Consider the following 26715-nt stretch of genomic DNA (forward strand, 5'->3'; position numbering starts at 1 on the left):
GCTCCCGCTTACCCGTTGAGACCCACGTGACCTGGCCGCCAGTGGCCTCACGTTGGCTGGATCCTGTGATGATTTGGAGGCCACGGCTGGGCCCTCGAGTAGCAGCGCGGGTTAGGGCTCCCCTGGAAGACAGTGTATGGGTGGGACGTGGTGCAACAGGCCACCTCAGCCCCTGCTGATGTCCCCGCAGAGGGGGACACCCCCCGAAAGACTTGCTGGAGAGGGATTCTGGAGCAGGTCTGGTTTGTTCATTTGCTCTGAGGCAGTGCAGGGAACAGGCGAGAACGGTGTTTCAGCCAGCAAGGAGTTGAGAGTCCAGCAGATAATATCCAGCAGAGATGTGCACATAAGATGCACTTTCAAGTAGGGATCCATTGCTCCGGGAAGCCCGCGAGGGTCAGAGGGCAGATAGCAGGCGTGGGGCCCTCTTCTAGATGTGGACAGTTGTGGAAGGCTCTCGGGAGGAGGCTCTGAGAGCAGCCTGAAGGAAGTATGGTAGGTGGACAGCAGGTGCAAAGGCCCCGTGGCCCTCCATATGATGGAGGAGCAGCCTGGGAGCCAGGGAGGGTGCATGTGTTGGGGGAGGGGCGGTGACTGTGCCTGCTGGATCCCATGGGCCACGGGAGAGGGAATGAGCTTTATTCTAAGAGTGACGAGAAGCTGTTGGAGAGTTTTGGGCAGGGCAGGGACGGGGAGGAGCACGCAATGATCCAGGCTACACTCTAAAGGGCTCGCTGTGCCTGCCAGGAGAAGGGATCGAAGGGCCAGGAGTAGAGGAGGGAGGCCAGGTGAGGAGGAGGCTGCCGGCGTGTGAGGCCAGTGGGGCAGGGGTGAGGCCAGCCAGCCGTGCTGATCGGGAATCCGGCGAGATTTGCTGGTAGGCACAGCGAGTGGGGGAGGGGGCAGGGGGCCAGGCAAGGACGCCTCGAGTCTGAGGATGTGACGGGGGCGGGCGTTCAAGTGCCACCCGTGAGTTTCACGCCGCGAGATAGGAACTGACTTAGAGGGAACCTCAGAAGCATCTTTCCTTGACTTTGCTCCTCTGTGCCTGCCCTGTGGCTGGGAATGAAGCGGATTNAGCTGTCCGGTCCCCGGAAGCGGCGGAGACTAGGGCAGCGCCCCACCCTGTGCCTCTTCGCCTGTCCACGCAGAGCGGGACGCCTTCGACACCCTGTTCGACCACGCCCCGGACAAGCTCAGCGTGGTCAAGAAGGTGAGCTCGGGGCTGGGCTGCTCTCCTCTGTCTCCAGGCTGCGCTACCGCATGGGCTCCGTGCTGGGAAGAGGTGGGAACACGTTTGAAATCGCTGAAATGTTTGCCACATGGATTGAAGTGTAATTATAGTCAAAAACGTAACTACAGCGCATAAAATTAGCACCTTTTAACTCCACATCTCCACTCCCTGGGTGTCTTCCTGCCCACCCGCCCCCTTCTGCCGAGTGAATTACCCAGCCGGCGCCGGTGCCCCGTTTCATTCCGACTCAGGGCTCCTTCTCAACGTGAAAGTGTTTTTAAGCGTGTCAACCCGCTGGCTCTTGCGGGGCCTCATTACCATGAAGCTGTGTTCACAACCGGCTCGGTAAACAGGTTGCCGGCTGAGCCGCTCTGTGCATGCCCTTGGCCCTTCTCCCCTCCACGCGGGCGCGCAGAGGACAGCCTGCTCATGAGGCTCCCGATGGAACAGACCATGTGAACCCAGACTGTGGCGTCAGGGGCTGGGGAGTGATGAGCTTCTGGGGGAGATCTGCCAGGAGGGCTCTTTGTCTGGGACAATTTCCCAGAAATGGCTTCTTAATGCAGGACTTCTCAGGGCCTTTAATATGCTGACCTGCATTGGAATTCTCCAAGAGGAGACTTGGTAGGAAGCATTTTCCAAACGTGTGAGACCTGTTTATTTGTTTTGTTAAATAAATTAAGTTCCTAGGGAGTCCCCTTTTGGAACATGCTGGTCCAACCCGGGACAATGAGATTATTAGTTCTCGGAAGCACTTTGCAAAAGGCTGGCAGCACCATCCCAATGGTCCTTCTGGAGCCGAGCCTTCTCAGCATCCTTGGGTCGTGAGTGGCATACCTGGGGGCCTCAGCCATGCCCCGCACCCCCACCCCTGCCACATCTGGCCCCCAGGACCCCTGACAGAAGATGCATAGGAAGATTCAACTCTCCCCCATCTATCAACTGTGAGACCTGAGGCAGATACACGCTGCCTCAGTTTCCCCATCTGTCAGGGCCAAGGCAGGACTCCCCTCTCCGGGGCTCTGTGGGAGTAAAATATAATCACGTCCAGCAAAGGGCTAGCATGAAGTATACCAAATAGTCTTAAGTACAAGGTGGCATAAGGTTCGGCTTTTCAGTAGATGGGATATTAATTCGTTCCTTGAAAAGACTTATTTTGGGCCCAGTGATGAACAAGACAAAATCCTTTTATCTGCCTGACAGCTTCCTGCCTCCAGCCCGGCCCTTCCCCACCCCCACACCGAGAGTTGTGTTGTGGCTGCCCCGAATGAAAGAANCCGCCCCCCCCCAACACTCCCTCCTCCCGCATCCTCCAGGGGTCCCCCGCCCGCCCCTGTGCCTGACATACCTTCACATCTTTCGCACGCGGTGCTCTAGCTCTCCATTTCTGTCGCCTCCACCAGGTATGTGGGGAATTCTGCCACGGGCTGTCCCGGTGGGGCCCCGTCTTACTGTCTTCGTGTCCCCAGCACCAAGCAGAGTGCCTGCCACGTCATTTTGGGTAGCACGAATAAGGAAACGGCATCGCGCCCAGGGTGAGGGTGGGCTGGGCTGGTGTTGAGTCCCCATCGACGTTGGGCTTGCCGGCTGAGCAAAGCGATGGGTGACAAGTTTGAAACTTTTGCTGGAGAGCAGCCGGTGGCCCTGCTTCCCTGAGGTCAGGCTCACTGAAGTTTCCTGAAACTGACGCGCATGACCCCTCTCGGCCTTTTGTCATTCAGGGTTACGTCTAGGATGCATTTAGAAAGTAATCATCTTCCCCTGACACTTCTGTCCTTCAGGCGTTGATGCTGCTTCTCCAGGATCATTAACGCCGGGCGTGTTGAGGGGGTGGTTGGTGGATAGAGATGTGCGTTTTCTTCTCCAGCTGGGATAGATTTAGGCTTTATTCCCTTAAAACCGAGGGTCACTGGAAGAACGTATCACTTTCAACATGAGCCCTTTATTAGCAAACAGACTCTGGAAGCATCTCACAAAGCCAGCAGCCAGCTTCACATCTGTCTGGTTGGATGGGAGGGAACCCTCTCGCTCACTCGCTCCTCTCTCTCTCCCCCTCTCTCTCTCCCCCTCTCTGCCTTGACAGTCTCTCATCACGTTTGTGAACAAGCACTTGAACAAGCTGAATTTGGAGGTGACGGAACTGGAGACCCAGGTGAGCGGGGTTTGGGTTGAAGCATCCATCCCTGTTTTCGGCCAGTGTTCTGATCCCGGGCGGGGCCTCGTGAGCAAGGCCGGTGCCATCTTGTTCGTCGGACCAGACGATGCAGGGAAGCCTTCTCGGGCCTTCTCTCGGGGGCCTCTGTCCTGATTTCCTGGGGCTGCTGGAGCAAAGAGCCCCGGACCGAGTGCTTTCCAGCGCAGACGTTTACGTCCTCAGAGTCCTGGAGGCTGGGAGGGCTGCCTCCTCCGGAGGCTGTGAGGGGGGGTCTCTGCCCGGCCTCCCCCTGCTGCGGGGGCTGCTGCTGATTCTTGGCCTCTGTCGGGTTACAGATGCCTCCCCCCAGATCTCTGCTTTCATCGTCACGTGACACCCCCCCTCCGTGTGTGCGTCTGTGTCCAGATTTCCCTTTTAGTAAGGACCTGGGGTGTGTGGGGTTAGGGTCCACAGGTGACCTCATCTTTAACTCAGCTACTTTAGTAGCGACTATTTCCAAATAAGGTCACGTTCACGGGTTCTGCTTGTTAGACTCCCACCACGTCATTCAGGGGCACACGACTGACCCCATGACGCCCTCTGAGTCACCACCCCCACCGAAGGGCATTTGCACGTGCAGGCTTTTCAGTCTAGAACGTTCCATCTCCCCATCCCCACTTCTGTTCTCCGTCACCATCCTTATCAGGCAAGTGCTCACCTAAGACGTGTCCAGCGATCGTGCACAAAATATTGCTTCTGCTGGAAGTATGCAAAGTACACCACCCACCCGCTCTGAGCTAATCACATGGTGAAAATGTTTCAAGGACTCAGCAGGCATTAAAGACAAAATATAATTTTCCCGGGATTAGCTGGGTGCTCGAATTTGGAGTCTTTAGAGCTCTTGGTACGGATTCCTCCAGCCCACAGCTGATCCTCTTAAACCCCTGGGTGATTGCCTCCGTTCCTGTCTCTTTCTTTACCTTTTCTCATTTGCTTTTCTAATTAAAAAAGTAATTCAGGTTCATCGTAGAATGTCTGAAAATGCAGATAAGCAAAACAAGAATCATTCCTAATCCCGACATCCAGAGATAGCTGTGCTGAGGCTTTCGTTCCGGACCTTTCCTCCGCACGGCTGGCTCATCCTGGACAGCACGGGGCTGTATCGGAAAGGCCAACGGTCCGCTTCTAATGAGTGTGTCTATTTGCACATCGTTTGCAAAGATGTTTATTGTTGTTGCGGTTTCTGAACATCGCGCATTCACCTCTGACCGTTTGCTGTCCGGTATATCAGCATTCCAGAAGAGTCCTAACAGCAGTCTTCCTTTGTCCTTCCCCGTGTGCCCCTTCGTCCTCTCCAGGCCTAACTAACCACACTTGGTGGCTGATGCGTATCCTTCTGGATGGCTCGGGTGCATAAATGTGGTTTTTTAAACAATAGCAGATCCCCTGTGCGGCTCTCTTGGGATGTGGTTTTTGTTACCTCGTTTTTGTCAGCATCTTTTTATCTGAGCCTGTGTGTGTGATTCTGCCTAATCCTTTCCCTGCTGCCCCGTCTGTCTGTCCACACGCGTCACTTCTGGACGCTGCCTCCTGTCCCGTCCTGAGGCTGCGCGGAGCCGCACGGGGACTCTCTGCACACAGCTGTGTGCCTTCGTCAGCTTCGCCAGGACGCACTCCTGGAAATGAGATCGTCGGAGCAAAGGCAGTGACGCTCTGAGGGCCCAGGGAGGTTCACCCACCTGAACTTCAGGGGCCCCGCCAGCCAGTCCCGCCTGGCACTTCCTTGATGGCCCACACACCGCTCTCAGCCGCCAGACGTCCCAGACCGGGAGTCTGTACTTCAGTTTGGGTTGATCTGTATTTACTCAGAATTTCCCCCCCCCCTTTTTTTTAATCACCACACATAACGTAGTATGTTTTTTTTAATGTTTATTTTTGAGAGAGACAGAGTATGAGCGGGGGAGGGGCGGAGAGAGAGGGAGACAGAATCCGAAACAGGCTCCAGGCTCTGAGCTGTCAGCACAGAGCCCGACACAGGGCTTGAACTCACAAAGCGTGAGATCATGACCTGAGCCGAAGTCCGATGCTTAACCGACTGAGCCACCCAGGCGCCCCTTAAATTAGTGTCTTAAAAGTATTTTTAAGCACTGGCCCACCAGAAAAGATCATTGGCCGTAGAAATGCAGGGAATTTTTTTCTTTTGTTGCAGTGGAATCCAGGTATTTTTTAAAAATCTTTCATTTATTTTTGAGACAGAGAGCAAGCAGGGGAGGAGCAGAGAGAGAGAGAAAGAGAGAGAGAATCTAAAGTGGGCTCTGTGCCTACAGCAGAGAGCCCAATGTGGGGCTTGAACTCACGAACTGTGAGTGAGATCATGACCTGAGCCGAAGTCGGACGCTTAGCCAACTGAGCCCCCTAGGCACCCCGGGAGCTGTTGTTTGTAATTAAAAAGTCCCCCCCACCCCCCAGCTTGTTACCCATTGTGAGCTGCTCGTTCCTGGGTGCCCAGCCCCTCGGGCCATCCTGCCAGGTGGTCTTCTAGACCAGCAGACCACGGTGGCCGATAGAGCCTCCTTCGGTGATGGAGGTTAGTACACGTCAGACACAGAGCCCTGGGCCACGTGCGGCTGTTGAGCACCTGAAACGTGGCCGCTGTGACTGAGATACCGAATTTTGTATTTTTAACACAATTAAATTTAAACTTTTTTTTTTTTTTTAAACTAAGAGTTACATCATAGCATGAATGTACTTAACAAGACTGACTGTACACTTAAAGGGGTTAATATGCCTGGGGCGCCTGGGTGGCTCGGTCGGTTGAGCGTCCAACTTCGGCTTAGGTCACGATCTCACTGTCTCGTGGGATCGAGCCCTGCGTCGGGCTCTGCGCTGGCAGCACAGAGCCTGCTTGGGATTCTCTGTCTCTCCCCGCCTTCCTGCCCCTCCCCAACGCGTGCTGTCTCTGTCTCTCTCAAAATAAATAAACGAACTGAAAAAAACTAAAATTTAGGAGTTCTGGTTTTACAAGATGACACAAGTTCTGGAATGGACCGTGGTGATGGCTACACGCACGGACTTAATGCCAATGACCTGTACGCTGAAAAGTGGTTAAAATAGAGGATCTCACGTTATGCATACCTTACCGCAATAAAAAAAGACTAAGTCAGTAACATCCAAACAAAGAAATGTCTAATTGCGATAGGTGCGGTGGCCTTCGTGTTGGACGACACAGCCTCAGACCTCTGCAGGCTGGGGTCCTTGTGGGGGCTGGGCTGCAGGGGACCCCAGCAGGGCTCGACCCCCCAGAGACCCGCCCTCCCCGGGGGCCGCCTGTACCTGAATCTCTTGTCCCCTCAGACCAGCAGTGCTGCCCTCACTGGCCTCTCTTGCTTCCTCTTTAAAAGGAGTAGCAGCTCCCTGGCTTACTGCGGGTGGGGGAGGGCCGTCTGCCGAAGAGAGGGGTCTTTTTGGTCCCCCTGCTGTGGGGGGAGGTGCGGCAGGTGGCGGGGCGAGGGGCCGGGGATCTGGAGTGAGGGCTCTCCCCGCCCGACCCGCCGCCCGGTATTCAGGGCCCGGCAAGGTGCTTGTCTGATGGACACGCAGAGGCTCTGGGTCCCCAGGGCCCGGGCGAGCGAAAGCCTTGTCTGGCACGTCTAGAAGGGGAGCGAGCGGAACGGGGCAGCCGGCCGGACACCAGAGCGCGGCCACCCAGCAGGTCACACTCGGATCATCCCGGCGGCTGACACTGACGGGCACTCACGGCTTGCCAACCCCGAGAGACAGGGGGCCGTGTCCCCATGGGCGGCAGTGGGGGGGCAGGGCCTCGCGGCCGGGCTGCCTGGTTCTGGCGCCGTGGCCCTGACCACGTGGACGCACTGTAACCCCAACACCCGCACGGCCGCTTCCGTCCCCCGCCGGCGCCGGGCGCCCACTCCCTCACCTGACGGCAGGTTCTGGCCCGAACGAGGGACGCATTTCTTACCTTAAGACGTTTTCCTTCTGTTGAACGGGTGTGGAACGTTCACGAATCCCGTGTACGGCCCGGAAACCTCACCCAGTGCTTCTCTGCAGTTTGCAGACGGCGTGTACCTCATCCTGCTCATGGGCCTCCTGGAGGACTACTTCGTCCCCCTCCACCACTTCTACCTGACCCCCGACAGCTTCGACCAGAAGGTATGTGTGCCGCGTCCGTCCCCGGAGTGGCCCCGGAAGGGCTCGTCACAGCACACAGCCCGGGACCTGCCCCCGGTGGCTCTTTTTGGGGTCGGGCAGGATTCTTCCAAAAACCAAAGCGAGGCCCGACAAGGGGGAACCCCGGTTAGACAGCGCGACTCTCAGTGGTAGAGACAAGGCCCTCGGCAGGGCCGCGCGCATCCAGGTGTCCTGAGCTGTGTTCTGGGTCGGGGGAGTGTCCCCCCCGAGGGACGGCGTCGTCTTTTACCATTGTGGTCAGGTGTCCGCAGAGTCACAGATCCTCCCAAGTGGGGCACAAAGTCCCACGGAGTGGCTGGGACACCTCTGTCCCCTCGGTCCCTATTCTTAGGCAATTAACTTGCTTCTTTTTTTTTTCCCATTAAAACAATAGGGCATCTTCTTGAATGTGCGTGCGTGTACCCATTCTGGTGGATTGTTTTCTAGAAAAACTCCCCTAATAGGATCGTTTGGGTCAAAGGACTTAACCCTTGCGGCACCTGAATGGCTTGGTCAGTTGAGCGTCTGACTCTTGACTTTGGCTCAGGTCATGATCCCAGGGTCTTGGGATCGAGCCCCGCGTCAGGCTCTGTACTGAGTGTGGAGCCTGCTTGAGATTCCCTCTCTCCTCCCTCCCCCCCTCCCCGCCTCGCCCTCTCTCTTTCTCGAAGAGAAAACAAAACAGAAAGGGGGGCCTACCCTCTGAATTTGGGTGGCTGTGTCCCCTCTGTCACCGCTGTTTGTGGTGGCCGTGTTGCCCCTGCTCGGGGCTTCCCGGAGCCCAGCCCACCCAGACAGCAGCTGCGTTGCCTTGAGAAACTTGGCCTTTGGGCCGTTCAGATTGCTCTGCACTCACAGGCATCCGTCATTTCATCTTCCCGAAGCGCTAGACCCGGGGGGCAGAGAGGCAGACGAGGCGCACAGGTGGCCGACGCCGGGGCCCGTGTTTATCAGGCTGCACACTCTGGCGCCCTGTGGGCAGTTCGCTGGGGAGGGCAGATGAGAGAGGACCCGGGGCTGCCGAGGTGGACCCAGGGCGGATGAGAGAGGCCCTGGCACGTTTGAGCCGCACCGAAAGGAGAGAGTGCAAGCGGGAGGGAGCGAGCAGGGCGCCTGTTCGTTGGTGAGGAGGCTCCTGGGTTTCTGGGCCCCACGCGGGCTGGTTGCAGGAACATCGTCTGGCAGAGATACTGTTTTTGTTAGATTCAGACGATGCTGGCACGGTCGGTTAATTGAGTCAAGTGTCTGGAGCTGGGCTTCTCTCCGAGATCAGGCTGTGCAAATGGCCGGGGTGCCATGCCTCCGGCCCGGGCCTTAGTCCCTTCGTTTTTTTGTTTGTTTGTTTATTTAAAATTTTTTAATGTTTTATTTATTTTTAAGAGAGAGAGAGACAGTGTGAGCAGGAGAGGGTCAGAGAGAGAGGGAGTCACAGAATCTGAAACAGGCTCCAGGCTCTGAGCTGTCAGCACAGAGCCCGACATGGGGCTCGAACCCACAAACCGTGAGATCATGACCTGAGCCGAAGTCGGGGGCTTAATTAACCAACTGAGCTACCCAGGTGCCCCCTTAGTCCCTTTGAAACGGAAGAAAGGTTTTGTTGCTTGCTGCCCCGGCCTGGGAGGCGTCAGAGGCCCGGGCGACCGTCCGCCTTAGCCTCTGCGTCAGAGCCGTGAGGGGAAGGCTGTTTTAGGGGACAGCGTCCAGGCTGCCGGGAGCCCCTTCCCCCTCCAGGAGGGGGAGCCCCTGGACACAGCTCTGTGGGCAGCTGGAGCTCTCCTCGGGGAGGGTGCCAGAGTTCCGGCGCATTCCTATCCATCCCCCACCCCGGATTCGCCCCCTGCCCTCTCTGGGCTTCTGCACACAAACACTGCCCTTTGAACTGAGACATCCATACGACCGTGGCTTTTTGTTGTTATTATTTTTTTTTTGTTTTTTTTTGAGAGTGACAGAGCGCGAGTGGGGGAGGGTCAGAGAGAGAGGGAGACACAGGATCAGAAGCAGGCTTCAGGCTCAGAGCTGTCAGCACAGGGCCCAACGCAGGGCTCGAACTCATGAATCGCGAGATCATGACCTAAGCCGAAGTCGGACACTCAACCGACTGAGCCACCCAGGCGCCCCTTTTTGTTTTATGGTCTGTGGTAGCCACTTTGCTGAGCACGCCATGTCCATTGATTATCTTTCTGGAAGACTCCTCAGCATCCCTCTCTCCGGGGGCTGGACATTCATAGGTAGTTCTTAGCAAGTGTTCTCAAGGTGCCCCATCCCTCTGTCCCTTCATCTGATCCTCTCCCTCTGGAAGAGGAAACGGGATCTCAGAAGGGCTGAGACACAGCCCAAGCTCGGCAGGGCCGAGCTAGAAGAGCCCTCCTATTCCAGAACCTTCTATTTTTCTCTCGCCTGGCCAGGTTTTCAAAAATCCTTTGAATTACAGCGAGAAAGGATTGCAGGCTGTCCCAGCCGTGGGTCTGGGCTCCCAGGGGGCAACGTGGGGCTTTGGGGCGTGTGGCCTGGTCCCCTTGGGCCTGGAGAGCTGTCAGCGGGTGGAGGCGAGGGCGTGGCTGAGATCAGAGCCGGGTGGTGGTGACTTCCTGTCGGGCAGTTTCCTCAGACTGAGACGGAGGCAGGAAGACACTTGCACTGCTCAGCGGAGTAGCTGCAGGGACGGGGTTCTGGGCACAAGCTGCTCCCTGCAGGAGCACTTTGGAGGAGCCGTCTCGCGCGCGGTCTTGGGTCAGGTCCCGCTGTGTGCTTATAGGGACATCCGTCCTGCTCATTACTGGTCTGTGCTCAGGAGGGATCCTCAGGCCTCTGGAGGCCAAGTCGGGGCCGATCGAGGCACCTTCCAGACCCGAGTCTTCCTGCTTCTCCCCCTCTGCTACCCCGTCTCCATCCTGACTCCAAGCCATGGGGCCCGTGTGAAGTAGGTGGGCTGGAGGGTGCCGGCCAGCGTGGGAGGGGGCGCAGGTCTGAATCCAGACCTGAGCGGGTTGAATCCCGCCTGCATCCCGTCCAGCCCTGAGTCTTGCTCAGCATAGTTGTCCTAACCGGTCTCAGCCCCGGGCCCTCCCCCAGGCCGGCTCCAGGCACCTCGGGCGGGGCGTCTCACTCCCATCCTGGCCTTCCCTTCTGGCCTTTTCCAGAGGGCCTCAGGAACAGCCCAGGCTCCTCCGGGCCCCTCCATCTGGTCCGCCCACCCAGCCCTGGGAGTGAACGGCCTGTCCCTACACCGGGCCCGTCCCCACACTGGCCCCTCCCCAACCTGGGCCCCTCCGAGTGCCACCCGCTGGTGCAGCCGGGCCCTGGCCTGCCCTGGCGGCCTCCCCTCGGCTCCCTGAGCTGCTGTGTGTGGGTTAGAGCAGCTGAGGGTCTCTTCCCTGGTTAATTATTAAATATATAAGTAAAATTACCATGTTTCCAGTTCATTTACACTGAAATCGTGAAGATGTGTCTGCAGAAAGGATGTGTGATTACCCAGAGCCCCAGGTCCTTTCCAGCTCTGACCCTGTGCTTTACTTTACTCCTGGGGCCCCTCGTCCTGTCTCTAAGAGCCTGTGCACCCCGCTGGCGGGCTGTGACCTGGTCCCCCTGCATCTCTGTGACCCGGGTGGATGGACGCAGCAGTCAGGGTGTTATTTTAAATCTCTTCACGACGTGTTGGCAGAATACAAGCTGTCAGCGTCTTTGCTNCTGTGACATCTGGCAGATCGAGGCCAGGACCAGGGCCCCGCTGCCTGCCACCGTCATGCAGAGAGCAATTCCAGCAGGGTCCCCGTGCCTGCCCAGCGCCTGGGCGACTGCTGCCCTCCCTCCCCCCACCCCCCTCAGCAACATCCTGCCTGCGGATATGCACATGGACACATGGGGCGCGGGGCTGAGTGCCTCTGGGAAGTGACTTTTCCTCTGAGCATCATTTCTAAATACAGGAGATCTTTTTCTTCTTTTTAAAAAAATTTTTTTGATATTTATTTCTGAGAGAGAGAGACAGTGCGAGCAGGGGAGGGTCAGAGAGAGAGGGAGACACANCTAAAACAGGGTCGCTGTCACTCCTCATCGTGTGGCCTACGTTAGAGCCGGCACTCAGGGCCCCCCGGAGCCCTTGAGGCCAGGCTTTGTGCCTTCCCCCCTGCATCTCTGAGCTGCCTCCCTGGTCACTGGTGAGGGGAGTAAGGACCATCTAGTAAACACCTTCGCCCTGCCCTGCGCCCTCCCACCCTGTGCCCTGCACTGGGCCGCGTGGGTCCTGGTGGGCGTTCCGACTCCAGCGCTCCCTCTGGCCGTCTTTGTTCCCACCTCGTCCTTTCAGAAGAAAAGCAGCAGGCAGTGCATGGGCCTGGAGCAGCTGCACAGCCTCACCCCTGCTCTGGCTTCCTCGGCAGGTTCACAATGTGGCGTTTGCCTTTGAGCTGATGCTGGACGGAGGCCTCAAGACCCCCAAGGCTCGCCCTGAAGGTAATGCCTCCCCCCCCCCCGCCCCCACCGTGTTCCCACTCGGGACAGGAGGGCCAGGCGGGTTCTTAGCAACCCCTAGATTTGGAGGGCGTGGCCTCCGCCCACGAGCCTCAGGACCTTTGTCTCCTGTGGGTGCCAGCTGTTTCTTGCCTTGAAGGGTATTAAAGGCTCCCTGCAGTTGCCTGACGGCTGGGTTGACGGCCCTGGGGGCCAGCAAAGGGCAGCGCGTGTGAGCAGGGACGAGGCACGGCCATGCTGTGTGATGCTGCACAGCAGCGGGGAGGCGGGGGGAGCCCGTGGTGCGGCCACCAGAGCAGGGAGCTGGGGGAGCCAGGAGCGGGCCTGGCCCCTCCCTCAGACCCGGCCATTCACAGAGGGCATCGGGCCTGCCTGCCGCCCTGTCCCCCCGTCACTGCAGCGATGGCCGGTGGTGCGGGGGGGCCCCATGGGTGTGAGGCCTCGAGGTCACCGTGAGGGTAACTGGCGGGCAGGCCACCTCTCCCCCCGGAGTCCTGGCCTCCTTTGCAAAACGGGAAGGCGGGACAGAGGGTTACGTCAGCTCGCCTCCTGCCCTGACCAGCCGGGTCGCGGATGCCCCGGGACTCGGTATAAGGACAGTTGTTGACTCACGGCGGCCGCTCAGCCTGCCTCCCTCCGCAAGAGATGCTGTTCTTGCTCCGGGGGTTGGGTCCCTGCAGGGGGAACGCAAGGTGATCATCCTGTGGCCCGACAAGGCGCTTTTCCGTCATCTGGTCCGACGGGCGTTCTACGGGGGGACCAGCCAGGGGCCCGGAGCAGGGAAGTCCCTTGTCTGAGCTCAAGGACAGGTGATAAGACCCAGATGCCCCACGTCCAGGAGGCCTGGTCCCTTTACCCCCAAAGCAGGCAGCCTAGGCTCGGGGGCTGTTGGCTCCTCCGAGGGTCCTGCCGTGGGCCTCCCCCGACCCCGTTGCCCGACCTCGAGGGGGCTGGATGGAATGGTGGCTCCCACCCGCCCTGCCCCAGAAGCTCCAGCGTCGGTCCTGGCGCAGGTTGGCCCGTGGCCGTCGGAGCCCCCACACCATGTAGACATCATGGGCCCCCGGACTTGCCTCGCTGCAGACCCTGTCCTGGCCGCCCAGCTGCTCACTGAGAGGAGAGGTGGCCCGGGGCCCCTCGTGGCAGCCTGCGTCTCGGGGTGGCGCCGCCCCAGGGCGTCCCGGAGGTGGTGGCTGTCGGCTCCTCCCGGGACTCGACAGGTGTGTGCGGGAACCAGGCCCGGCGGCCTCACCCCGCCCACGTCTCTCCGTTTCCTTCCGCAGATGTGGTGAACCTGGATCTCAAATCCACCCTGAGGGTCCTTTACAACCTGTTCACCAAGTACAAGAACCTAGACTGACCTCGGCGAGCAGCGGAAACCTCGGNGAGTGACGTGGGGCGCTCTCCTCAGAAGTGAGGTCTTTTCAGCACAAAGCATTTTCTAGTTTTAAAAGCTGCTTCTAAAGTCCCCGAAGCTTTCGATGGGACAGGAGGGCCCGAGCCACGTTGTGCTTCTTGACCGGTGTTCTTTCATTTACTTTTTGCACAAACATCTAAGACCCGGATGACCCGGCCGCCGTGGCGCGGGAGGAAGGATTTGCTGAGGCTATTTCTGTATTTCTTTTCTTCTTCTTTTTCTTTTCTGTGACAGCCAAATGGGCTGTGTCAGGAACTACATCAAAAATATTGCTCGATCTATCTCAGAGGCCCTGTTCGGGAATGCGTGCATTTTTTCAACTTCTGGAAAGGGGAGTCTGTCAGCTTGCCGGGGGGGCTTCCGGGACAAAGTGCCACAGGCCTAGGCAGCAGAGAGGGGTGGTCCCGGCCCTGGAGGCCACAAGTAGCACCCGGGTGTGGGCTTACGGATGGCCGTCTCCCGTGTCCTCATGTGGTCGTCCCTGTGTCAGGTCGTCTGTCCTGGTCTCCTCTCCTGAGGACACCAGACATCGTAGATGAGGGCCCCCCACGCGACCTCGTTTTCACGTACTCACCTCTGCGAAGACCCGTCTCCGGGTACAGCGACATTCTGAGGCACTCGGGGTGACAGCTTCGACATAGGGATTCGGGGGGACACCGTTCAGCCCTCAGTGGGGGGTATGAAGTGCTCCCCCCACTCCTGAGCGTGGCTCTCTAGAACCCTGCTGGCGTCTCCCGCGGGTCACTCAGGGCCACCTGCCCCCTCCCCCGCTCGCCGTGGCTCAGGAGAGAAATAGGGCCTCCCCGCAGGGTTCCAGGCGGCACCTGCGCTGCTCACCCCACGCCTGGGGCCCCACACGTCAGCCTCCGTCCTGGGCTCTCGGCATTTGCCGCCCAGCGGGTCGGGCCTGCCTCTTCTCTTAGGTTGTGTGTCCCCGCTGTCGATGGGCGCCCTTGAGCCGGTTTGTTCATACTAAATCGAACACTGGCGCTCACGACGCCGGAAACGGCTTACTGCTCCGGCTCAGGCCCGCCGCTGCCCGGCTGTGCCGATGGAGGGGGTCCCAGCGGGGGAAAGAAAGAATTAAAACGGTGTTACCCCGTTTCCTACGGGATACGGTGACATTGAAGACTCACACTGACAGAATAGCCAAGGCTGGAAGGTTCTGTGCTGACTTCATTACCCGTGTTGGCTCCCAGCAACCCGGAGCCGCGGAGGCCGGTCGTCGGCCCCTTTCACAGGTGGGCTTGGCGAGGGCGTGCTGATCCCTGGGGACCCCGTTCTCCCGGGCAGCGAGCCCGCTTCAAGCCCCCCTGCTCCCGGTCAGAGGGTAAGAGGGGTGCTGAGATACGGGTCAACTGTAAACAGGCACGTTGGCCTCACGGTGCTGACTGCACTGTTCCAGCAAAAGAGGTCCTCTCTCCAGACTGGTTTTATTCAAGCTGGATCAGAGCTGTGCCTTCCGCACCCCTGTGACGGGCCCTTGCGCTGTATGCGTCTCCTTTCCCTCCCCTTCCTTGTCCAGTGCGAGTCAGAGTTGAAAGCGTGGCCTGGACATTCGCATGGGGGGGGGGGTCAGTTGTGAGACAGAGGAGGGCCGACTCTGGGGATGGTCCCTCCTCCCCTGATCAGCTCCATTGGCCCAGCCTCCATAGTTGTCAGGGTGTGAGTTTCAGGGTCTGCCATGCCGGGGTATCTTCTTGGGGTGACTTGAGCAGCAGAAGCCACTTTCCGTAATCCCAGAAAGTTCTAGAACCCTTTCTCAAGTGACCCACATTTTCAGTAAATTGTGCTTCCATGAAGGGGGGGCCCTCCCACAGGAACTAAATCAAAAGCAGCAGAAGCAACTTTCCTTAATCCCGGAAGCTTCTAGAAAGCTTCCTCAGGTGACCCACATTTTCGGTGAATTGTATTTCCATGCAGGGGGTGCCCCCCAGAGAAATTAAGTCAAAGCCAGATCCTTTGTGCCCAAGTGGCAATGCCTCAGGGTCCACGGGTGCCCGAGTGTGGTGTCGGGCAGGGGTCGTGAGACGGTCACCTTTAATCCTTCTCCGAGTGGCTTTCGTTTGCATCCTCCACTGGCCACGGAGAGGCTGCCTGCAGCTTCGTTTCCCCTGTGACAACTTTGGGTGTCATGCACGCCGAGGCCCCCGTGTGCCCCAGTGTCCTCACCACGTGTGACAAAGAGCTGTGTTTTAAAGGAACCGAATGCTTTTCTCACCCCCTTTGTCTTTTTAATTGTTCTGAGCGGTGTCTATCTTGGATTTCTGGATATTAAAGAAAAGCCACTAAACCCTGGCTGTGTTTTGACGCCGCCCGCCCGGCTGAGGCTTTTCCTGAGCGCCGCCCGCCAGCCCGCCCCGCTGCCAACCTGACCCCTTCCTAAGCCGGGGACTCGGGCGGGAAAGTGCCGTGCGGGGCAAACAGTGTGCTGTTATTTATTCCAATAAAGAGCTCGAGAGCATGGAGCTGTCCCCACTCGTGTGTGGTTTTTCTTCCGTGCCCTTAGCGGTCGTTGCTTCGCGCCAGCCCAGTGCATGGGGCTGGGAGGCATGGGCTCCGGGACCTTCCAGCCTGACCGGGAGGCAGGCAGAGGAGCCGGGCCACGGCCCGGTGCGGGGAGGGGGCTGTATGGGTGAGGCCGAGGCTTTGCCGGGCGGGGTCCGCGGGAGGAGACGGGCGGAGGCGCAGCAGGGGATGAGCGGTAATGAGGGCAGAGCCGGCCAGTCGGCCTGCTTGCCTGGTGCCGAGGCAGAACCGCAGAACCGCTGTTTCAGGGGGTGGGTCCTTGCACTGAAGGGTGAGGGACCCGGGACCTGGGACCCTCGATGGTGGCCCAGGCTTCGTGCCCAAAGCCTTCCCTGCAGAAGTCATGGGGTGGCTCCGGCGCCTCGAAGAGTCCCGGATTGCTGCCCCAAAGAACCCAGGCTTCGGAGAGACCCCTGGTCCAGAACCGCTCTGCTTCCATGTGACTGCTGGCCGGTTCGTTCTCGCTCACTTTCCACGGTGGGAATTTCCCTCCCCAGATCCCTCCCTCCCTCCCTTAAGATCCACCTTCCTTGGGGCACCGGAGCGGCTCAGTCGCTCAGTCGGTTAAGCGTCCGACTTCGGCTCAGGTCATGATCTCACAGATCGTGGGTTCGGGCCCCGCGTCGGGCTCTGTGCTGACAGCTGGGAGCCTGGAGCTGCTTCAGATTCTGTGTCTCCCTCTCTCTCTGCCCCTCCGCTGCTCACACTCTGTCTCTCTCTCTCCTTCAAAAATAAATAAACATTAAAAAAAAAAGCCATCATGTAAAAAAAGACCCGCCTTCCTTAATCCAGGTTCAGTAGCCTGTCCCTGGGGCCGCTGGAGTTGCTCCAAGCAGAAAGGAATCGAACGCAGGAAATGAGGTGACCCCAGCACCGCAGGAGGGCTGGAGCAGCCGGCTGGGGACAGCCCCCCCCCCCGAAAGGATGCTTCGAATGACACCGCAGTGCCGGCTGCCCTTGCCGCTACCAGGAGGCTGCTGAGTGGCTGCTGGCCCCCCCGGCTCCAATTTCGGGCCAGATACTTTGCATCTGCCTCTTCGGATGCTCTCGCCGGCGTTTTCCGCGCTGGCCGCACAGACGCATCCACGCGTTTCCTTGTCCCTGGCTTCCGTTTGGATTTGGCCAGCGGGAGGCCCCGGCAGGAAGGAGTGTGGGGGAGAGTGAACAAGGTCAGGGGGTTCGCTCCCACCCCCGCCCCTCTGCTGGGCCTCCGTGGGCCGGAGGGCTCCTCTACCGCACCCCTTGCCCACTCAGAGCGTCGGGGATCTCTCTCTGGGCTCTGGCGTCCGCTCTGGCCTCTGCCCCGTTGGGCTCTGGGTTGTGACGGCTCGTGCATGTCGCTGGCCTTGGGGTGATCCCAGGGTTGTGGGATCAGGACCACGTTGGGTCCATGCTGAACGTGGAGCCTGCTTCAGCTTCTCTCTCTCTCTCTCTCTCTCTCTCTCTCAAAAAAAGAAAACAACTAAAACCTTTGTCTCCGTAATCAGCTACTCAATAAATATTCGCAGTCACATCAGTAATGCTTTTTGTCATTTATACAACTTCTTGTGAACAGCCCCACTTTCCTGCCCGCACACCCGCTCCGCTCCTGCTTCCTCCCTGCTCCGCCCCTTTTCTGCCTCATCTGTCGGCAGAGGGAGGGTGCTTGGCCCCCTGGCTCCTCAGCACGGCCACTGCCGCTACGAACACTCACAATTTCATCTGGGCTCATGAAGATTCAAGTTCAGGACACCAGCTCGGGTCTGCGCCGAGCTCTTCTCCTCTCAGGCTCTTTTATACCTTGGCGCACACTGTTCCCTCCACCTGGAACATTCTCATTACATCTTCCACTGGCAAACTCCTATTCATGCGTCAAGGGCCGCTTCTCTGGAGAAACATCTTCGCCCCCTTGGCGACGGCAGCCACGAGTTTTTATTCATTGCACCTGCTTGGTGTCGGGTGTTCTAGGCCCTGGGACACAGAAGACCTTCAGACCTGCGGTGAGGAATCATACAGAGAACTTCCTGTAGTTAAGGCAGTTAGGGAAGGCTTCCCGAAAGAGGAGGCTTTTAAGCTGATGATAAGGATGAGCACTTAGCCGTCTGAAAAGCTGGGCTTCTAGGCAGAGGAAACCCTGAGTGTGAAGACCCCGAAAAAGGAAGGGAGCAGAAGAAAGGGGATCAACATGGCCGGAAGCTGGGGATGGGGAGGCAGCCGGCTGGTCCGTCAGCACCTGTGGGCGGGGCCGTGCAGACTGGATGTTACCTTCCGAGCAGTGGGATGCTGTGGGTGGTTTTGAGTGGTCTGGGACGTGACGATCCCAGGCAGGGGCTGGGGTGTGAGAGGCTGGCTGCGGGGGTCATGCCAGGGGGCTCCTGGGTGGTCCAGGCGGGAGGAAGTGGGGAAGAGGGGCTGGCTGGGTGGAACGATGGCCTGAGGCTGGCTCCCCTCTCCCACGGCGGGGAGGTGGGGGTCTCTGGGCTCAGTGGCTCGGCTGGNTCTGGAAGCCAGGAATCACGATTTGAGCTACGTGCCTTCATTTCCTGGCGTGGAGGAGGCGGCCAGGTGAGTCTCAGCTCACGGGAGCCCTCGGCTCAGGGCTTCCTGCCCATCCGTGATGTTCAGGAGCCGGAGCTCACACACCGAGGGCTCCCGGGGTGGGGGCTCGTGGAAGCAGACCCCAGACAACACACCCTTAACTGAGGCCGCACAGGGAGGGGGTCGGGCCGAGCCAAACCCTGAGCCCTCTGCCCCTCGGGCCACCCGTGCGTAGAGGCGGCCATTGGTCCCTCCCTCCCGGGACTGGACAGGCCCAAGGGCCCCATCCTGCCTCCTGGGGAGCCCGGTGGACCATCTCCCCTGAGCATCATCCAGTGTGCGGGGAAGGAAGGCCACCCCGTTTCAGATGAGGAAACTGAGGCCCAGGGCAGGGAGGGATTGCCGCGGGAGCGGGGTGCGGGGGGAGGGCGGCCCCAGCTCTGTGTTCACGCCACTGCCTCTGGTGAGCTCCGAGGCCAGCCCTGTCTTGTAAGGATCTTTAGGACCAGAAAGGGAGGGGACTTGCCCGAAATCCCCTAGGGTGAGCAGGAGGGAGCCTAGAACCCGGGCCCCCTAACCCCCAGCCGGCACTCCTTCCTCTCCTCTGGCCACGTCCATCCAACCGAATCCCGTCCAAAAGGACGCTCCGGAATTCAGGGGGCAGGGCTGGCCCCCTGGCTGTGTTCTCCCCCGTCCCGGCTTCCGGGTGGGTACCAGGTGTCCCCGGGCTGGCTGCCAGTTGTAGGGGTGGCCCCTGTCTACACCCCCATCTCGCCACAGCCCTGGGTCCCCCCGGTGCAGCCAGGCCTCCCCGGGGTGGGTGGGGGCGGCTGGAGCTGACCCCCATTCTGCACGACACCCCCGCCCCGTGTCTGTCTGGGGCCCGAAACGCTGGGGAAACGCTGGGGGTTGAAGGGGGGGCCAGGCTGCCGGCTGAGCAGGAGGGGAAGTGAGCCCGGGTGCCTTCTCAGGGGCCCGTCCTGCCCGGGGCGAGCCCGCGAAGGGGGCCGAACGCGCTCCGTACCTGCCGCGTGGGCCGCGAGACCCCCACCCCACAGAGAGGCCGAGGCTGCCGCGCCCCACTGCAGTCACGGCCCCGGCCGGCACCCGGCCGCCCTCCAAAAGCCAGGCCTCCAGGGAGGGGCACGCGGGTCTGGGCGGTGTGGGCACGCCAGCCTGGGCCCCTCGTGCAAAGGCTGCTGGTGCCACTCTGTGCCCACCTGTCTCGGGCTCAGGGACCTGGAGAGGACGGAGCCGGGCCCCCCGCCCCCGCCGTCCCTGCCCCCGCAGGAACCCAGGTTCTATGCTGATGTCACCCATCCGTGTGTTCGCCTCAGCCAGCCCCGACCTCTGCCCGCCCCAGGTGTCCTTCTGCAGCTTAGCTCCGGGGTTTCCGGATCTTGACACGGAGGAGGGGGCGCCCTACCCTGACTGCAGGGAGCGGGGCCAGCCTTTCGGGCGCCGCAGGAGGGCTGTGGGCGGGCCGCCCCGCACCTGACCCAGGAGACACCATTTCCCTGCCAACCCTTTGCTCAGGCTGTGCCCTCGGCCACGGGCCCCGCCCCACCCCTGCGTCCTGCCCCTTCTCATCAGGGACACCTGTCCCCTCACCTAGGCAGCCCCCACTCCCCTTCTTGCAGCTCACGGTGGGAAAGAAGTGACGCACTGAGCCAGCGTGGGGCTCCTTGGACAGTGATGCCCTTTGTCCCCCGCGTCCCCCAGGGCCGGCAAGGGAGAGATGGAGCCGGAGTCCCTGTACAACCTGCTGCAGCTCCCGAAGGCGGTGGGCATGCCGGCAGAGGAGGAACTTGCACAAGGTGCCCTGTGGAAGNTGAGAGCCTGGCAGGGAGGGGGGGGCGCCCCAAGTCACTTTAGACGTTTGATGGTCAGGGTGTGTGTGTGTGTTTACAACTGTGTGTGTGCATGTGTGTACCTACAACTGTGTGTGTGCATGTGTGTACCTACAACTGTGTGTGTCTGTGTATCTGTGTCTCTGTGTGTATGCCTGTGTGTGCTTGTGTGTGTACCTACGACTGTGTGTGTCTACAGTTGTGTGTGTCTGTGTGTGTGTATCTATGACTGTGTGTCTGTGCGCATGTGTGAGTGCGCATCTGTGTGAGTGCGCATGTGTGTGCATGTATGTGCATCTGTGTCTATGCGTCTGTGCATGTGCATGTGTGTATCAATGACTGTGCATGTGTGTACGTGTGTGTGCACGTGTGCCTATGACTGTGTGTGTCTGTGCCTGTGTGTGTCTGTGCGTGTGTGTGGGCACGTGTGTGACACGGCAGAACCAAATCTCCCTGGTGTCGAGGTGCCGGGCTATCCGGGTGACCCTCAGGGAGAGAGCTGCCCAGCCCCCCACGGGAGCCCCACACGTGTGTCACACTCGCCTCTGCTTCCAGGAGAAAAGAAGAAATACCTGCCGCCCACCTCGCGGGAGGACCCCAAATTCAAAGAACTGCAAAAGGTACAGCGGGTTTCCAGGGTCCCTGCCTGCTCCCTCTGGAGGCCATCTTTCCATCTTCTTGGGGTGGGGACAGTCCCCCCCCCCGGCGTTGGCTGGTGGGTGGGGACCCTACGGGTCCCCGGGAGACCTGTTGCATGACTACATGAAAGGACATTTATTGAGCACCAACTGTGTGCCTTTGCATAGATGACCCCAACAAGCCTCACGGCGGTTCAGAGGGATCTGCCGTCCCGAATCCCATGGAGTGAACAGTGAGGCTCAGAGGGGTGACCCGACCTTGGGGGGGGACACAAGGGTGGCCAGAGCTGGAGTTTGACTCAGGCCCCAAAGCTTGTGCACTTCCACCTGCTCAGCTGCCCAAGGCAGGGGAGAGCTGGCGAAATGGGCAGGACGGGGGTGAGTCACCCGGGTCACCTGCGTCACCACATCACCCGTGTCTCTCCTTGGCTGGGAGCCTGCCCCACTGCACCTGCTGAACCAGCTGAGTACAGGCAGGCTCAGGCCTCCGTTTTCGTCTGCCTTACTTCTCCAGTCTCCACATGGCCTTTCTGTTGCCTCCTCCAGGGAGGCCTCCTTGCCTGCACCACCTTCCACCCCCAGACTGTGGCATTGCCCGTCCCCATCCCCCTCCCTCCCGTTCCCTGGCTCCCTCCATCCCACCTTTCCCACCATCAGATGCTGGGACAGGAGTAGAGCCAGCGCGGCCCATCCTGGAGCCCTGGCGGGGAGCTGATGCGTCTTAGCCTGGGCTCCTCCAGGAGATCAGGGTTTGGGTGCAGGGAGTGAGTCAGGAGGTAATAGCAGGAGAAAGGAAAGCCAGGGGGAGGGGAAGGGGGATGGGGAGGGGAGGGGCCGCCCAGGGCTAGTGCCAAGCAGGTGCAGAGGCGGAGGGCGCTGCTCCCTTAAAGGCGCAGGGTGCTGCCTGTTGGACCCGGGCAGGCAGCGGAGGGGAGCAGGGGTGTGCGCTGCAGCATCGAGTCTGGGGGATCAGGCGGGGACACCGGCAGCCCCTCGTTGGTGCCCTGGGGTGGTGCCACCAAGTACCATCAGCCAGGTGGCTTAAAGCAAGGGGAGCTGATGGCCTCACAGACTGTGGACCGGAAGTCCTAAATCAGGGTGCGGGCAGCGTGGGTCCCTCCCGGAGATTCCGAGAGCGCACCCAGCCCAGGCCTCCGTCCCAGCGTCGGGCGGCTCCGATGAGCCTTGGCGTCCCTCCGGGCGTAGGCTCGCCGCCCCAATCCCTTGTCACAGGGCCTCCCGTGTGTTTCCAGTATCACGTCCCTCCTCTCCTCCTGGGCTGTCCCCAGAAGTGCCTGCTGAGTGTCCAGATTTCTACCAACAGCCTCTTCAAGGCAATTTAGGCTTTTCCTATCAAGGGCCTTCAAAACTGCCCGTTACCCAGTGCCACGGCCACCTCTCCACTTTCGGGAACCTGTTATGGTAGCTTCCCGGCACCAGCACCTGGCATGGCGCAAAAGGCACCCCCACAGTGCCCAGGTCCCTGCCGTGGAGAAGCAGAGGAGCTTTGGGGACCCAGAGCAGGTCCCTAACTCAGCCTGAGAGGGCAGGGAAGGCTTCCCAGAGGAGGTGAGATTTGCCCTGGCCTTGAAGGGTGGATAGGAATCGGCAGGTGGGAGGAGGGCCTTCCGGGTCAGAGCTGAGCCAGGTGGGGGACCCAGTGAGGAGTGGTCCCGCGTCAGCCATCCCTTTGGGGGGCTGCAGGTACTGGTGGAGTGGATCAATGCCAAGCTCCTCCCGGAGCACATCGTGGTCCGCAGCCTGGAGGAGGACATATTCGATGGGCTCATCTTGCACCACCTTTTCCGTAAGTGGCTGCTCCCAGGGGAACACGGGCCTGGGCCCCGGCCCCCCCTCCCCAGCTTGGCCCCTGCAAGCCCCACGGGAGGGCTCCTCAGCAGCCTCACCCTCCTACCCCCAGCGAACATCGTTTCTGGAGCACCTGCTGGAGAAAACAGGTCCTCACCCCTCCCTCCTCCCTCTCCTGCTTTCTCTGCCTCCCCCCAACCCCAACTCCCTTCGGGGCCCTTTCTCACTCTCCTGCCTTCAGAGATGCTGACCGGGCTCCGGCTGGAAGTCGAGGAGATGGCTCTGACCGCCCCCAACCAGAGGCGCAAGCTGGAGGCCGTCCTGGAGGCGGTCAACCGCAGTCTGGAGGTGGAGGGTCAGCCGCTCAAGTGGAATGTGGAAAGTATGTGGGGCCTAGGCTGGGGAGGGGTCCCAGCGAGGGTGGGGGACCCGGGGTCCCTGTGCCCCACTGGCCTCCTGTTTACCCAGCAGGTGCGCTCCTCTGCCTCTGGGGTGGGGGCGCCCTGGGGCCTTCCAGGGAGCAGAGGCACAGCCTCCTGTGCCAAGCCGTGTACCCCGTTGAGAGCAAACAGCCCTGCGCGCTTCAGCACCGCGGAGGTGTCGCTGCGGCAAAGCACGCGGCCGTTTAACGGCATAAACGCGGTCAACGGTGCACCTGCTGTTTGAGTTCTGGGCACCTGGAGCGCCCGCGTATCTTGTCAGCTGGGTGCTGCCGGCCTCGTTTCGTTGATTGACTTAAGCGATGCCCGCAGTGCCTGTGTGTAGGAAATGAGAGTGGGCGAGGCCCCCATTCTGATCACCGCATCCTCCCCATTTTCAGATGCAAAAACTGAGGCCAAAGGGGTTGAGTGCCTTCTCCAAGATTGGAAGGTGATGATGTAACTGTTTGCAAGCCCAGTTTTTGTTGGGTTTTGCAGGCCTTCACCAGTGCATTTAACGTCCCACTTTCAGTAACTGATGGGCATAACGTCGGCCTGAATTAAGCCACACTCCTCTGAATCCAGCAGTTTCTTGCACTGGGGCCCCACCGTGGGGCATCGAGCGGCTCAAAATCGTAAAGAGTGGCCGTCTCTGTGTCTAAAGCCCCGTGCGCGTGGGGGATTGTGCCCATGGGCTGTATTCGCAGGGCGGGGTGATGAGATGAGGGTTAAGGGTGACTCTTTGGGGTTCTGAATAAATCTCTCCAGCCCTCTGCCTTCCAGAAGGCTGCAGACAGATCTCCTTGGTCTTCAGAGGGTTGTTGGGACAATATGGAGCCCATGGCCCCTCTGGTGGCCCCTTCGGCTCTGACCTGTGCACCCCCCGCCCCCCAGCCATCTTCAGCAAGGACTTGCTGGCCACCCTGCATCTTCTCGTGGCCCTGGCCAAGCACTTCCAGCCCGACCTGCCCCTCCCGACCAACGTCCAGGTGGAGGTGATCACCATGGAGGTACGGGCCTGGGCACCGGGGGCACCCTGGGTATAGGCTGCGTATCCTGGGTCCATATCACTGTGCCCTGGATTGGGGGGTGCTGCCTGGGGGGAGGCGGCTGAGCCAGGGTGTCTTCTCAGGAGCCTCACGATGTGTCACCTCCCTCCAGGACCGCAGTGGGGGCTGGGCTGGAGCTGTGGGCTGGCCACACCCACTTACATCAGCAGATGGCCCCCGCCTGGGGGTGTCAGGAAGGCCCTGGCTGATGGCAACCATGTCACATGGGCCATCAGTGGTCATCTGTTCTTGGCCTGTCAGGAGCCTTCATGGTTTTGGCCGGGTCACTGCGGTGGCGTCCCTCGCTCACGAACCATGGCCGTGACCATGTGAGGGAGCCGTCTCGGGTCTCCCCACCTGCAGGGCCCCCTGTCCCGGCACCCGCACAACTCGTGCTGAGGTTCATGTCCCCGGGGCCCAGGGCTCCTCCCTCAGGCAGAGCCTGAGCGTCACGCATGGGGCCTCCACCCGCTCCTGCTCCCCATCACTCTGTCCCCCAACCTCTGAGCACCACGGGGCTGCCGGTCCTGGAGCTTACCTTTCACTCAGGTGAAATCGTTCTCGCTTTTTTCAAAACCATTGATTAAAATTTTCCACGAAGCACTGTCGTGACTGTTTCTACTTCTTATATAAATCAGGGGTGACTTCATTCCTTCATTCCTTCACTCATTCACACACTCATTCATTAATCCATCCACCCACCCACCCATTCATCCATCTACTTACCTATCCACCCATCCATTCACCCATCTACCCATCCACCGTCCATCCCTCTACCATCCATCTATCCATCCATTCACCCACCCACCTATTTATCCACCCACCCACCAATCTATTCACCCATTCACCCATCCATTCATCTATCCAACCACCCATCCACCCGCTCATTCATTTATCAATCTAGCCATCCACCCACTCATCCAGCCAGCCAGCCAGCCAGCCAGCCAGCCAGCCACCCATCATTCATTTGTTCTTGACTCCCTGCGGGCCACGCACTGGCTGAGACTCCGGGGATGCCTGGGGAACAAGACAGACCCTGTCCCCATGCTCATGAGCAAGACAGACACCTGAGCCAGGCCACAGCGATGAGCTCTGCCCACCAGCCGCCCTGAGGAGGGGATGAGGTAGAGTGAGCTGGGTTCCTTGGGGCTGCGCCGGCCGCTACGGTCTTTTTGTGGCTGGTGGGGAGCCCCGAGTTTCCTGGGATTACTCAGTTTCTTCCCCTTCCTTCTTTCCCAGAGCACCAAAAGCGGTCTGAAGTCGGAGAAGTCAGTGGAGCAGCTCACTGGATGCAGGTGAGGGAGAGCAGGGCTGGCAGCAGAGGCGGGGCTGTGTTTTTCTGGGAGGGGACAACAGGGCCCGAGCGGGGGGTGGGGGGGCAGACGCCTCACCTGTGCGGGAGGGACCCTCCGTCTCCGTCTGGCCAGCTCCCTCGCAGCCCCTAGAGGGCCTCGCTGCGCCCTCAGCCCCGCCGGGCACCCTCCAGGGCATGGCCCTTTCTGGGCCGTTAGGCACGCCCGCCTCTACCAGCTCCTTTGTCCTCTGGACAACCCCACAGAGCAGGCAGAGCTGGGGACGGAGGGCCTGTGGCTCCCAGTCATGAGGTCACGCAACAGTCCTGGGGTCACAGGACCCCGATGCCATATTGGTTCCCTAGAGCCTGGTGCCCGAGGGCTGGAGCCGAGGGCACCAAACACTCCCTCCTACCACCAGCATTTACAGAGCACCTAGTGTGTGCGGGGCGGGAGGCTCTGCCTGTGGGTGTCCGTGTTGGCCGGCTGTTTACCTTTCGTGGGGCTGGACGAGCAGGCTGCTCTGCTGATGGGCTCTGCCCTTTGCCCTCCTGGACGTAAAGCCTGGCTCCCTGTTTCAGGCTGCCCACTCTACCTTGGGTGGCCCAGCCCTCTGCCTCCTGCTGAGAGCCTTGGTCCCAGGGGCCACCCGGCACCTCCCCCCCCCCCCCCCCCCNGCGGAAAATTAAACACACAGTCAAAGGAAAACCATTCAAAACAAGAAAAACAGAGTGAAAGAAGCCAGACGCAGAAAAGGGCTCCCAGGAGAGGCAAAACCAGCTCACAGTGAGAGGAATCAGGGCGTGGTGATCTCTGCGCGGAGAGGGGTGGTGCGGAGAGCACTTGGGGTTCCAGGAAGGGCCTGTACCCTATAGGGTGCCGATCACACAGGTGTGAACATACGGGGAAATGCACACGCTTTAAGCGTCCGATTTGTGTGTCTTATTGTGTGTATAACACCTCCCACCCGAACTAAAACAACCACCACCGAAATGACAAAATCCAGACATAACTCGGCGTGGAAGCCTCCAGGGCAGGGTTCGGGCCTCTCTCTGCCGTGCGCTTCCTTTCCGCAAGGGCCCTGCCTGGTTACAAACCGCCAGGAGAAAGGGAGCTCGCCGATTTCTCTGTGCCGAGTCTCGTCACAGTAAGAGGCTGCAGGTCTGAAGATT

At 59.9% G+C, this 26715-nt stretch overlaps 2 protein-coding genes across 3 annotated transcripts in view; both read left to right on the top strand.

The window, feature by feature from the left end:
• Nucleotides 1-13414, top strand: part of PARVB (parvin beta) — a 42326-nt gene extending 28912 nt beyond the window's left edge. The window contains exons 9-13 of the mRNA XM_077758007.1: nt 1152-1213; nt 3318-3386; nt 7437-7538; nt 11933-12005; nt 13307-13414. Of these exons, the coding sequence (XP_077614133.1) occupies nt 1152-1213; nt 3318-3386; nt 7437-7538; nt 11933-12005; nt 13307-13383 (383 nt within the window). The 3' untranslated portion in view covers nt 13384-13414. The remainder of the gene's footprint in view (nt 1-1151; nt 1214-3317; nt 3387-7436; nt 7539-11932; nt 12006-13306) is intronic.
• A 5039-nt stretch (nt 13415-18453) lies between these two features.
• PARVG (parvin gamma) overlaps nt 18454-26715 on the top strand; it is a 30204-nt gene continuing 21942 nt past the window's right edge. For both annotated transcript variants that reach the window (XM_077758006.1, XM_077758005.1), the window contains exons 1-7: nt 18454-18513; nt 20209-20303; nt 20892-20956; nt 22679-22781; nt 23025-23165; nt 24097-24212; nt 25491-25546. In XM_077758006.1, coding sequence (XP_077614132.1) covers nt 20225-20303; nt 20892-20956; nt 22679-22781; nt 23025-23165; nt 24097-24212; nt 25491-25546 — 560 coding nt within the window. In that variant the 5' untranslated portion in view covers nt 18454-18513; nt 20209-20224. The remainder of the gene's footprint in view (nt 18514-20208; nt 20304-20891; nt 20957-22678; nt 22782-23024; nt 23166-24096; nt 24213-25490; nt 25547-26715) is intronic.

This window comes from Crocuta crocuta, unplaced genomic scaffold, assembly GCF_008692635.1.
Source record: "Crocuta crocuta isolate KB4526 unplaced genomic scaffold, BGI_CrCroc_1.0 scaffold143, whole genome shotgun sequence".
NCBI lineage: Eukaryota > Metazoa > Chordata > Mammalia > Carnivora > Hyaenidae > Crocuta > Crocuta crocuta.